This window comes from Sturnus vulgaris, unplaced genomic scaffold (assembly GCF_052056855.1).
Source record: "Sturnus vulgaris isolate bStuVul1 unplaced genomic scaffold, bStuVul1.hap1 Scaffold_141, whole genome shotgun sequence".
In the NCBI taxonomy this organism is placed as follows: domain Eukaryota; kingdom Metazoa; phylum Chordata; class Aves; order Passeriformes; family Sturnidae; genus Sturnus; species Sturnus vulgaris.
Window position 1 is genome coordinate 675,107 of NW_028276063.1, and position 13,195 is coordinate 688,301.

At 53.5% G+C, this 13,195-nt stretch overlaps 2 protein-coding genes across 2 annotated transcripts; both read right to left on the bottom strand.

The window, feature by feature from the left end:
- Positions 1-1,646: 1,646 nt before the first annotated feature.
- Positions 1,647-9,817, bottom strand: LOC148219393 (class I histocompatibility antigen, F10 alpha chain-like). The gene is made up of 8 exons (XM_088157665.1): positions 9,781-9,817; positions 5,076-5,339; positions 4,543-4,818; positions 3,999-4,271; positions 3,808-3,906; positions 3,675-3,710; positions 3,523-3,555; positions 1,647-2,558 (listed from the first exon to the last, which is right to left on the bottom strand). The coding sequence occupies exons 1-8, from the start codon at positions 9,815-9,817 to the stop codon at positions 2,299-2,301; spliced, it is 1,278 nt and encodes a 425-aa protein (XP_088013791.1). The 3' UTR covers positions 1,647-2,298.
- A 1,153-nt stretch (positions 9,818-10,970) lies between these two features.
- LOC148219394 (uncharacterized) lies at positions 10,971-12,088 on the bottom strand. Its single transcript, XM_088157650.1, has one exon. It carries the CDS (start codon positions 11,905-11,907, stop codon positions 11,266-11,268), a length of 642 nt encoding a protein of 213 aa, XP_088013776.1. The 5' UTR covers positions 11,908-12,088; the 3' UTR covers positions 10,971-11,265.
- Positions 12,089-13,195: the final 1,107 nt, after the last annotated feature.

The window sequence follows — 13,195 nt, forward strand, 5'->3', positions numbered from 1 at the left end:
GTCTCCACCTGGAGCTGGAGCTGAGCCCGTGCCAGGAGGGGTTTCCAGCAGCACCAGGAGCTGGTAGAAATCCAGTCCCCATTGGGGACCAGGTCAGTGGCCACCACGTGTCCCGAGAGCTCCTGCTGGCCCTGGAACCAGCTCAGCTGGATGTCGGCAGGGTAGAAATCCATCAGGGAGCAGGGCAGGCAGCCGGGGCCGGGCTGGGAGCTCGAGGGCCGCAGTGAGATGGGGACACTGGGGGGCGCTGGGAGAGAGTGGGGACACACTGGGATCAGCTTGGGGGAACTGGGATATGTGAAGGAGGGCTGGTGTGGTACTTTGAAAGACTGGGAATAAAATTGGAGAGAGTGGAGTGGATTGGAATAATGGGAGAGAGGGTAGCGGTCTGGAATTGGACTGAAAAGGACTTGGAACAGACTGGAAGTGCCTGGGAAGGCACTGGGAGAGACGGTGGAGGTCCCGGATTGGAATTAGAAACACTGGGAGTGGACAGGGAATGGAATGGCTGTGGACTGAGAGGAATTTGGAGGGACTCTGGTGAAACTGGGAGGGACTGTGAGGACACTGGGAGAGACTGGGATGGACTGGGAGAGCCACTGTAGTCACTTGGGGTGAGGGGCAGGAGGCCCCGGGGATGGGCACAAGAAGGGCTGACGTGTCTCGGGTGATTCCCAGGGAGGTTTTGGGGGGCTCCAGGGTCATTCCCAGGGCAGGGCCCGAGGGGACACGCTGTGCCCCACGCTCACCTCTGCGCTCCACGAGGAACGGGCTGGACAACTCGTAGTTGTGCCGGCAGTGCCTGTCCACCGCAGCCCGTCTGTACTCCATCCATTGCGGGTCGCTGTTCCAGTGCCTGGCAGCCTTGTCCCCAAAGGAGGTGTCCCCACGTGCAGCCCCACATCGCTGCCCAAGTGCAGGAACTGCTCCCGGTTGGAGATGTTCCTCTCCACGAACCTCAGCCGGTCGGTGCCGTGAATGAAGTGACACTCGGACTGAACCATCTCCTGGAACAGCGCTGTGTGTGCAGGACACAGGTCCGGGGGTGTCTCCCCCCAGCAGCCCCCCAGCAGCCCAGAGTAGCCAAGAGCTCCGGGGCAACCCCGATTCCGCACCCCCAGTTCCCCATGGCCGCCATGGGACCCTTCTTCCCGCTGTCCCAGTTCCTCTTTTCCACCGAATCATGATTTTAAAGCGTTAAGATTTTAGCGAGGGGTTAGAAGCAATTCGTATTGGTCAAGGTGTAAGTTAGTTAAACAAATGATAAGTTAATGATTACTCTCTCTGAATTATTATAATTTTGAAATTAAGGGGATTTTAGGCAAAGATATGAGGATGGGAATAACAGTTTTTTTACTAATATGTATAACATGGCAAATAAAACAACAATAACTATGGAATTAATAATAAACACAAGTACGGACCCTGTGACAGCATTTTTGGCCGAGATGGGAAAGGATGGAGGAGAGGTTTTGCTTCACAAAGCCCTGGGGCAGTCACTCCCAGTGCCCCTGCAGGACTCTGAGACTCCGAAAAACACTAAGCTGGAGCAGCAGGAATGAACAAAAGATGTTGGGCTGTCGACGAGATGTATCAGACAATTTTTCGGCAGGAGTTGGAACTGCAGGACGTCCCAGCAGGGCAGGGCAGGGCGCGGCTTCAGCGCAGAGAAACTCAGAGCAGCGCTGAAGGAGCAGCGGGCAGCGGCAGCTGGGTGTGAGCAGAGGGTGATCGGTCCCTCCTTTAGTGAGGAAGGGGTTAATAAGGCCTTAGGTCAGTGGCTGCTCTTATGAGCAGAGGCTCACCCCAGAGGAGAAGGAGCAGCAGCTCTGTGCTGGGTCATGGGGACTTCCTCTCCTTAAGCAAGAGCAGCTCCAAACGTGTCTTCCAAAACCCAAAGCCTTGAGTAGCTGCCCACCCCCACCCTCCTTTTTACCTGGGCCAGGCCAACCTTTTGTTTTCTAACAAGTAGCTGCAGTTAGAATTTTCTAGCAATTCATGGGAAAAATTCTATAGGTAAGAAGGAACAAAAGAAAAGAAACCTAACCCCCAATAAATAGATAAATATGTAACAACAGTAAATATCGAACAGTAAATAAATATCTAATAGATAAATATCAAACAACAGTAAACATCTAACAACAGATAAATATCTAATAATATATAAATATCTAACAGTAAGTATCTAACAGTAGTAATGTTTTGCACAGTTGGCTATCAAGCAAAGAAGAATCAGGATATGATATGATGAATAGTTCTTTAGGCACGGGAGCAATTTAAAAAATGTTTTCATCTGCATCAGTCTCTATTTTCAGTTGTTTCAGGAGCAGAACCCTTAACTCTGGAGCAGTGAATCCAAGGTCCTTTGCCAGCAACTTTGACTGAGGTGAGGGTGGTCGGCAGGACTTGGAATGGTCCTCTCCACTTGGCTTGTAGAGGATCACTGTCCCACCACTTCACATAGACCCAATCTCCAGGCTGGAAGGGATGTGCAGGTGTGTCCAGTCCTATGGGTCTGGATAGCAGGATGTAATTCTGGAGCTTCTGCAACGTGGAACCTAAAGCCATTAGATATCTCTGTAAATCCAGTTTCCCCTTCATGTGAATATCACATGGAACAGGTGGAATCTGATATGGCTGCCTGTTGTAATGCAATGGGGGTTTTTCCCTTTGTGACAACTTCACCAGCCTGACCGGGTTACAGCGTGGCTAATAATAATAATAATAATAATAATAATAATAATAATAATAATAATAAGCGGGATGGGAATGATGGTGTGCCTGTGATATCCTTTCAATCCATTTGTGAACATGTGATCTGAGAGGCTGCATCCAAAGACCCAGGGGAGGGGTATACCCAGGGATACCCGAGGGCAAAGGTCCAAAGACAAACGAGAATAGGGACGTGCCTAGGCATGCCTGACATGTCCTTACAAATTCCATGGTTTTAGGCTAAAGCCTCTGCATCTGCAGGGCAGGGGCGAGACCTAATGTCTAAGGCCTTGCTTTTTAACAGCCTGCCTCCCAAGGTCTTAAATTTGTGCTTTCTTTATAGGGAATTTGGGCTAAATCCCAGTCCATCTCAGCCAAATCGACTACCACAGGAAGGGGCTGGATCCAGCTCTGTGGATCGCTCAGGCAGTGATTCCTGCCGGGATGAGAGAGGGTCATGGTGTCACCCTGTCCCTGTCCCCATCCCGCAGGATGGACCTGGCTGGAGCCCATGGAGAGCGGGAGCTGCTCCGGAATTCCACCTGATCCTGCCTCAAACTTGCTCCATCCATCCAACTGATCCTGCTCTGGAACACCTCCCTGATCCCACTTCATCCATCCCACACCAATCCTGTTCCATCCATTCCACGTAATCCCACCCCACCCAGCCTGCCCCAATCCCTCTCTGGAATTTCAACCAATCCTGTTCCATCCATCCCATCTGCTCTGATCCAGAATCCCTCCCCGATCCCAATCTGTCCATCCTGCCCTGATCCCTCTCTGGAATCCCACCCCGATCCCGTTCTGTACCTGCATTCGAGCCGTTGGTTCCCATGTAATTTCCTGCAGAAAGAGAAGATCCATGAGATTCCAGCACAGATCATACACTGGGATTAATTCCAGGATCCATCCTGGGATCCAAACGGAGAGGATCCAGAGCTGGATCCACCACTGGTACTCACCGTCTGCCATGTTGCATCCATTCCTGTCCCTCCTCCCTGTGGAAAAACAGTGGGATCAGTGTGAATGGAACAAGATTCCCAGAACAGTGCTGGGGTGATCCATGCCCCTTCCCACCCTCATCCTGTGTGTTACCGGATTGGCACCTCCAGATGACAAATCCGATGAGAATGATGACGAAGGCAGCGATGGACACAGCGACCAACACAGTGAGATTCCTGCCAGATGTCGGCTCTGAGAAACGAGGGATGGTGAGGAGGGGAAGGGGAATCCCCATTTGGGAATTCCAAATTTCCAATTCCCACATTCCACATTCCCAGCCTCACCCCAAGCGTAGATCCCGGGCTCTGACATTCCAGGATGCTCCACCCGGCACCGGTACTGCTCCCGCTCCTCCGGCCGTGCCTCGATCCTGGCCCAGGTGTGGAAGGTGCTGTCACTGTTGGGAACGATCCCGCCCCACTCCATCTCCTGATCCCAGATTTCATCCCCCTTCATCCAGCTGACTGCGATGGAGCTGGGGTAGAATCCGTACACGTGGCAGGACAAGATCAGCGTCCCCTGTTCCTCTTTTCCAGACACATGGACATCAGGGGGCTCTGGAATGGGATAACGGTGAGAGACATCCATGGAATTCCATGGGAATGGGATGAGGGTGAGATCTGCCAATGGAATTCCATGGGAATGGGATTGGGGGTGAGACCTGCCAATGGAATTCCATGGGAATGGGATGGGGGTGAGATCTGCCCATAGAATTCCCACTGGAATCGGATGAGGGTGAGATTTGCCCATGGAATTCCCACAGGAATTACCATGTTCCCAAGTTCCTCATTCCTAAATTCCACATTCCCTCAAGAATTCTGCTCCTACCTTTGCGGCCCAGCTCCTTCTGTCCATATCCAACGAATTTCTGGAGCCATTTCGGGCAATCGTGCTCCAGGTATTTTGTCCAGCTCTCAGCATCGTTCCCTTCACGTTCCCAGTGACTCCTGGTGATCTCAGCAGCGCTGTCGACAGCCACGAACCTCCTGGATCCCAGGTCAAAGGAGGTGAAATCCCGCCCATTGTAGCCATCCTGGTAGGATCCACGGACACTCCCATCAGACAGGAGGTCACAGCCATAAAGCCGCTGTACAGTGTGGAGACCTGGGGGGATTGTACCCACAGTGACCCACGGAATTGTGTCCCAGCCCCACAGAGCCCCATTCTAGCCCTATGGAGCCCCAGAGTCTGATGGAGACCCACAGAGCCTCATCCCAGCCCCATGGATCCACATCCCAACCCACAGATCACAAGATATCCCATACCAGCCTAATGGATGTATCCCCATCTCAGCCCATTGGTGCCCTGAAAATCCACATCCAAGCCCCATAAATCCCAGCTCCACAGATCCCCTCACTCACCCCCACTCTGATTGTACCAGTCTTGCAGTATATGCAGGTTCCTGACAGTGACCTGCTGCCTCCTCTCGCAGGTCTGGGTCCCCCTATCCCAATATCCCGGCTCGGCTCCGTCCTCCATCCACTGTGTCAGCGGCTCCATCCGGCCCCGCTCGCTGTCGTAGCGTGTGATGGGGATCCCATCCAGGTACTCAATGGACATGAACTGGGGGATCCCCGGGCTGGGCTCCAACACTGCCACTTGCAGGTAACGCAGGGAGTGGAGAACTGGGGGGACACGGAGATTTGGGGGGGTTGAGGGGGTCATGGATCAATGAAAGAGGAACTGGGGTAGTCGGGAAGGGGTGCATGGGGTTCCAGTGTCCAGGAACGGGCGCTCAGGGGACGCCTAGTATGAAGGAAAGGGGAATACAAGGATTGGGACAGGTGGGATGGAGGTTTCAAGGGATTCCTGTGCCGAGGAAAGAAGTCCAGGGGTCCCCAGTGCCAAGGAAAGAGGAGTCAGAAGGCAGGGTGAGCCGGGATGGATGGAATGGGAGGCTAAGAGGTCTTTGATGTAGAGGGAACAGGGAGCTGGGGGCTAAAAAAATCATGAATGGGGGTTCAGGGGGGTCTCAGGGTCAAGGAAAAGGGGAGTCTGGAAAAGGGAAAGGTGGGATGGATGGGAAAGGGGGTGCAGGAGGGAAATGGTATGGGATAAGGGAGTGCAGGGGGGTCCCAGTGCCCAGGACTGGAAATTCAGGGGGTCCCAGAAAGGGCCCTTGTGATCCTGCAGGGCACCGTGGATCCATGGAGACCACTGTGGCATTGCAAGGCCCCATGGAAGCATGGAGACCATGGTGACACTGTGGGGAACCAAAGGGCCATTGTGACCCTGCAGGGCCTCATGGAAGCCAGGGGCCATTGTGACACCTCAGGAGCAAGGAGAACATTGTGACATTACAGGGCCTCATGGAACCAAGGGGACATGGAATGGTCTGGATGGTTTGACCTCCTGGGGGCCACATGGCAGGTCTGGCTGACCCTGGCATGTCGAGGGCTGCCTCTCATCAACCTCTGGAGCACTGGGGCTCTATGCTTTCCTTCCTAGGGAAATAAACCATCCCTCTTTCCTGCTGCCCAAGGCTGAAATTGCTACTCCCCCTAAAAAGTTCTCCATCTGCAAGAGTTCTCCAAGCAAAATCTGCCAGGAGAGACAGCTCTGGCTGGCCTTGGCCTCCTGCAGGCAGTCTCTCATCTAACACCAAACATGGGGCTCAGTGTTTTCCTTCCTGTGGAAAAGAACTGCCCTTCTCACCGAGGTGTCAATGGCCAAAATTGGGATTTTACAGCTAAAATTCCATCTATCCGAGGACTGCACCCAGAAAAATGTAGCCAGGACAGACAGGTCCTGCCTTGTTGTCTGGTGATTTTCTTAGACTATGAGCAGAATGTTCTCTTTTGCCAAGACCTTGAAGAGGGCCCAGAGATCTCCCCAGGTGGGGTTTGGAGGCTGCAAGCATATGAGCACTGTGTAGGGGCAAAGGAACTCAGTGCTCAGTGGAGTGGAGACTGAGGAGAGCAAAGGAGAGCCCTGGGAGGGGCTGAAGGTCAGTTTCAGAGATGGTGGATCCTTTTGATATAGCAGAAAACAGCCTGAGAATGAATTAATTAATGCCAAGACAAAATTGATGAGGGCCAGACTGGACACAAGGAGAAAGGAATTTCTCTCCCAGGGAAGGGCTGTGGTGAAACACATCCCCCAGAAGGAGTCTGGGGCAGCCCAAGGCTTTGTGTGGGCAGGCAGAGGCAGGCAGGAGGCAGAGCTGTCAGCAAAGGAAGGGGCCAGCGAGGTGGGGCAGCCGGGGGATGACGACAGCCTGCAGGGACAGAGGCGCAGGGCATGGACACCGTAGGACAGCCTGGGCTGCAGAGGGCACAGGGATGGGCAGCAGCTGAAAGGCCCTGACACAGCCAACTCCTGCAGCACTTGGGCCATGCACGCTGGCCCTGGGCCTGAGGCCAGCAGGGGACAAGTGAGCCTTGCTGTGCTGGGGCCTCATTGCCTCCTTGTCCCTGCTCAGCAGCCTGGCAGGGGCCGCCCCATGGTGCTGCCCTTGGCATTGCACATGCCCAGAGCCCAGTGGCCCGGGAAGAGCCCTGAGCAATGAGGGAGGGACAGGATCTGCCTTGCCAGGGGCTGGGGCCCAGCCCTTGGCCCTTTGCATTCCTGAAACACATCCAGGTTTGCTCAGCATCACAGACACCTTTCCCTTGTTTGTCCCCCCTGTCATCACTGCCTCCAGTGTTCTGCTCGAACCCTGTGATAAATGTGATTCGTGCTAAATAAATTGTAACTATATTTACAAAATTTTATTTAGATCAAAAGAAGACATTTTTTACAGAATGAGTGGGGAGATGGGTGAGACAGGTCAAAGGACATCTTCCAGATGTTGGGAGTTGTAGAAGGATGGTGGAAGGGAATAGTAGAAGGACAAAGGTCTGATAAGTACCATCTAGAAATAGAGTTTCAACCTTGAAATGGGCCAAGATGAGACGATTCCAGGCATGGGATTTAATTAGAGTCTTATGGAAAACATCTGCTCAGTCACATAGTGGGCATGCACTACCTGCAGGTCACAGCTCGGTCATTGATGAAGACGACGAGCCTTCATCAGAAATAAAACCCTCAAAAGGATGAGAGACCCCCTAACCCATCAGTAGAGCATGCTCCGTACACACAGTGACGTAGACTTTAGGAATAGAAACTAGGAGGAGTTTTCCAGACACTTGTGTAGCATATAGTATATAAGGGGGATTGTTAGCCTTGATGCTTTGGTACGTGAGGAGGGGCGAGTCCCTCCCCGTATCCCCGGTTGGGGGGGCCCTCCCTGGTCGGTTTTGCTCATGCTTTATATGAACCTCAATTATACTAAATTACTTACTGCCAAATTTTACTTATCCTAAAATATATGGATTCAATACTTCGATTGTATTGATCTCCAATACTTTAATTGTATACATTTATAATTGTTACTATTAAAAATTTGCTGCTGCATTTAATCTTGCTACTTGATAAGCTGGAAATATAGAATATCATTCATAACAATAGGGAACCCAAAAAAATTCTAGGGAAACCTCCAAAATTACATTTGAGGAGCCCATAATTTCAAAACTTCCCAATAGGGACCTAAATAGTCCCATGTTTGGACCCAAAATTAAAACAAAATCCCGGTGGAGACCCCACAATTCTCACAATTCTCAATATGCACTGAAAAACTCCAAACAGCTACAAAACTACAACTCCAACACTACAAAATTCCCTTTAATTACACCAACGTTTCCTTATGGGGAACCCAAAGTTCCCAAGTGACCGCCACATTTCCTTTAAGGACTCCAAAATTCCCAAAAATCCTCAATAGGAGCCACAGAATTCCCTACAGGAACCCCAGTAATTCCCTGGACAGAGCACAAAATTCCCAAGAACTCCCTTTAAGAATCCTAGAATTCCCCTAGAGAGCCTGAAACCCACCTGGACCCTTTAGATCCACTCTAGACCTCCCAGACCCCTTTTAGGAACCTCCCAGAGTCCCCCAAATCCCCTAGAGACAAACACAAATCCCATATACAGATCCCCAGTTCCCTACAGCTCCCCTGTAGACCTCCCAGACCCCATTTAGGGAGCCCCAGAGCAGCCCAAATCCCCTATAAAGTCCCCCAGAATCCCCCCAGGGCTGTAAAACCTCCACCAGTGGTCTATAGATGCCGTATAGACCTATCAATCACCCATAAGGGACCCCCAGAGACCCCAAATCCTCTATTACCAAGCCCAAATCCTCTATAGAAATCCTCAGACCCCCCCTCAGTCCCCAATAGATCCCCTATAGATCCCCCCAGCCCCACCGTAGCTCTCGGACATGCTGAAGCCGGGCAGGCAGACAGGGAGCAAAGATGGCGGCGCCCGGAAGGCACCTCCGAGTGTTCTGAGCATGCGCGAGAGGAACGTGCCCTGCGATGGGCGGGGCTTGGAGGGGAAAGGGGCGTGGTGAACACATGGGCTCGGTCGGAAAGAAAGGGGCGGGGCTAAAGATAGACGGGGCTGTGACTAGAAAGGGCGGGGCCAAGGAAAGGGCGGGGACTGTGAGGGAAAAGGGGCGGGGCCAAGGAAAGGGCAGGGACTGAGAGGGAAAGGGGTGGGGCCAAGGAAAGGGCGGGAACTGTGAGGGGAAGGATCGAGGCCAAAGGGCCACGCAGTCCCAAAAGGCTCTGGTTTGGCTTAAAATCTCCAAGAAAAGATCAGAAATCCAGCCTAAATCTACCAGGTTTGGGCTAAAATCAGCCAAACGGGCCTCAACTCCACACAAAGGCGATCTAAAATCATACACATGAGCCTTGCAGAGTCCAAAAGTGGCCTAAAATCCAGCCTAAACCTGCCCAGTTTGGTATAAAATCACCCAAATAGGCCTAAAATCTTTGGGACCAAGACTGTCACAAGAAATGGCATCAGCACCAAGAATGAGACCAAAATCAGAATGGACACCGAGACAAAGAATGAGAACAGATCCAACACCGGAACTGAGACCAGAACCACTCCAGAACTGGAACTAGGACTAGGACCAAGACCGAGACTGAGAGTGTGACCAGCACCAGAACTGGCACTGAGACCAAAACTGAGGCCCACACTGACACAGGAACCGGCACTGGGAGGGCTCCAGAACGGCTCTGGTACCAGCACTGGCACTGTGAGAACTCTGGGACTGAGACATAGTGGGACCAGAACAAGCACAGAGACTGACATCGGCACCAACACCGAGACTGGCACCTCTCTGGGACCGGGCCTGAGGCTGAGATTGGCACTGGGAGCACAACAGGATCAACACCAGCACCAACACTGGGACCGAGACCACTCCACGAATTAGACCGAGACCACTCCACAAATTAGACCAAGACCAAGACTGAAACAAGAACCGGCACTGGCACTGAGACTGGCACCGCTGTAGGACTGAGAATGAGACCCAGACCAGCACCGGGACAGAGACCGACACCGGCAGCGCTCCGGGATCTCCGCGTTCACTCCGGGGAGTTTTGGCTGCGCCCCCGCACAGGACAGGGCAGGACCGGGAGGGACCCCTGGGTGGGGCGGGACAGCCTCGGTTCCCATCGTTCTGGTGCAGCCATCCCAGTCCATATGGTCCCAGTCCACGTGATCCCAGTTTGTACAATCCCAGTCCATGTGATCCCAGTCTGTACAATCCCAGTCCATGTGATCCCAGTCTGTACAATCCCAGTCTGTTTGGCCCTGATCCAACTGGTCCCAGCCTGTGCAGTCCCAGTCTGGAGGATCCCAGTCCATGTCATCCCAGCCCCCATGATCCCAGTCTGGATGCTCCTGCATGGCTCACACTGCCAGGGTCTGGAATTCCAGTTCCCAGCCAGGAAAAGATGTTCCTGCCCTTGAAGGCAAAGCTCTTCAGAAGGGGCCAAAAGCCAAGTGCAGCAAGATCTTACAGGGACATTTCACTGCCAGCCTTCCTAACTTCACCCATGGCTGTTGGAGCTCCTGCACTGGGAATTAAATCAGGGGAGGGTCTTTGGTGGGAGCTGCCCTGGGTCAAGGGAGACCCTGAGACAGAAACAGAGCAGGCAGGAGAGACAGGAGAGAAAGGAGGACACAAACACAATCAGGTGAGAAGGTGCCACTGAAAACAGAACTGCAACTGACTGGAAGTGAATGGGACAGAAGTCAGGAATTGTGAAGCTTTTATTTACTATCAAATCCATCCCTTGGCAGCCAGCCCCACACAATCCCAATCCCAGCGCTCCAAATTTGGATCCCACTTCTCCCAATCTCCTTCCAACCCCTTCTCACCCTGCCGGCTGTGGAATCCAGTAAGGTTCCTGTGGGACTGAGTTGTCTTGAGGATCCACTTTGCAGTTGGATTGAGCCATTTTGGATTAAAACTGAGGTGCTTTCAGAGGGATTTGAGAGGTTTTTAGGTGACCTAAATCCTCTTGGCTTTTGGTGTGAAAAGAAATAGTGAAGAGAGAAAAACTAAGGCCAAAACAAAAGGATAACCAGCCAGGTGTCTTCCCCAGATGGATCCCAGGGAATGTGGGTCACCAGGGCTCTGCTCAACATGAGTTCTGCAGTGGGGGATGGAGTTGGAGCAGCACACAAGATTTTCTTGCACTAGGGGGATTTACAGGGATTGCATTAATGCTGCCTCTGTTGGTGTCTGTTCAAAGCTGAGCTCTGAGAGAAGTTTGTCCCACACTCAGGATACTCGTAGGGCCTCCCCCCAGTGTGGACACTTTGGTGGCAGATCAGGCTGGAACGCTGCCTGAAGGCCTTCCCACAATCCCCACATTTGTATGGCCTTTTCCCAGTGTGGATGTTCTGGTGGCGGATCAATGTGCTGCGTTCACTGAAGCTCTTCCCACACTGCTCACATTTGTGAGGCTTTTCCCCAGTGTGGATGCGCCGGTGTCTGGTGAGGTGGGAGTTTCGCCTGAAGCCCTTCCCACAGTCGGAGCACTGGAAAGGCCTCTCCTCCCTGTGTGTCTGGAAGTGCCTGAGGAGATGGGAGCTGGTGGTAAGCCTCTTCCCACACTTGGAACACTCGTAGGGCCTCTCCCCAGTGTGGACACTTTGGTGGCGGATCAGGTGGGAACGCTGCCTGAAGCCCTTCCCACACTCCTCACACTGGTATGGTCTTTTCCCAGTGTGGATGTTCTGGTGGCAGATCAATGTGTTGCGCTCAGTGAAGCTCTTCCCACACTCCCCACACTCGTAGGGCCTCTCCCCAGTGTGGATCCTCTGGTGGCGGATCAGGCTGTTCCTCCACCTGAAGCTCATCCCACACTCTGAGCACTTGTGGGGCTTCTCCCCATTACAAAGCTGCTCATGGACCACCAGCTCCAAGCTCTGGCTCCATCTCTGGTCGTCCCCCCGGCCCAGGCTGGGGCTTTCCTCCTCAGATCCCCGCCATCTGCGTTTGCAGCCCCTCCTCGTGCGGGATCTCCGCGGCTTTTCCTCCCTGTTGCATTCCTGTGCCGTGGAGCCGCTCCAAACGGCCTCTTCCACGAGGTTCTGCCGCGGGGATTTGTCCTCCCTGCTCTCCGTGCTCAGCTCCTTGTCTGGGGCAGGAAGGACAAGCAGAGGATGGGATTTGCCTCCGTGCCAGAGGGAAGGGGAAGGAGATCCCCCCAGCGCGTCCCCGGCAGGACGGCGTCAGCAGCGGGGTTGTCCTGCAGCCGGGGGCCGTGCTGGGCTGGGAGATGGAGCAGGACAGAGAGGGAAAGGGGCACTGACTTCCTCCTCACCTGCCTGGGGCTCCTGGGGCATCTTCGTCTTCCTCGCAGCCTCCTCCTTCTCCATCGGGCCAAGGGTTTGGGAATGGGAAATCCTGGTTTGGGGAAAAACAAGGGATGTGTGCGTTGTGTTGCAGGTTCCTGCTGCCCAACTCCATCTCTAGAAGTCCCCGAGCATCTCGGGTCCATAAAAACCTCCTAAACACCAACATTCAGCCCTGAAAATGCCTCCCAGAGGTTCCTGGGAATGGTCCCTCCCCTTTGGAGTTTGGGGGTTCCCCCCTGTCTCAGCTGCTGGGGGTCACGCTTGTATTGGGGGTCCCCCATCGACTCGGTCCCCGCCCTCCCCAGGCTGCTGGGAGTCCCAGCAATCCAAAAAGTTCCCCCCTCTTCTGTCTCCCCATTTAAAGATGCTGGGTGCTTTTGCGGTCCCTCCTCCCCTTATTCTCTGCTTTGGGGTGCAGGGGGTCCAGGGAGTCCCCCCTGCCCCTCTCCAGGCTGTTGAGGGTCCCAAAATCCCGGCGCTCCCCCCTCTCTGGGCTCCCCACTTTGGGGTCCTGGGGGACACAGGGCTCTGCTCCTCCAGCGTGCCTCTTCCAGCAGCCGCCACCGGGACCCCCCAATGTCCCCCGTGGAGCATTTTCTGATCAGATTTGGAGCTCTGCATTCTCCAATCCCCCCTGCCCAAAAAAATACACAAAGCACTCTGAGAGACGCTGGGAGTATTCTAGAGAAAACTGGGTGCAACTGGGATCAAACTGGGGGCAGGTGAACCATGCTGAGGTAACTGGGAGTGGCTGGGAAGGACTATGAGATTGTTCAGGGCAACTGGG

Coding starts and splice junctions, on each gene's coding strand:
- LOC148219393 (XM_088157665.1), bottom strand. CDS start 9,817: ATGTCTCAGTCCCAGAGTTCTCACAGTGCCAGTGCTG. Junction 4,819..5,075: donor CTGGTACAATCAGAGTGGGG/GTGAGTGAGGGG, acceptor CAATCCCCCCAG/GTCTCCACACTGTACAGCGG. Junction 4,272..4,542: donor GAAGGAGCTGGGCCGCAAAG/GTAGGAGCAGAA, acceptor ATCCCATTCCAG/AGCCCCCTGATGTCCATGTG.
- LOC148219394 (XM_088157650.1), bottom strand. CDS start 11,907: ATGAGCTTCAGGTGGAGGAACAGCCTGATCCGCCACCAGAGGATCCAC.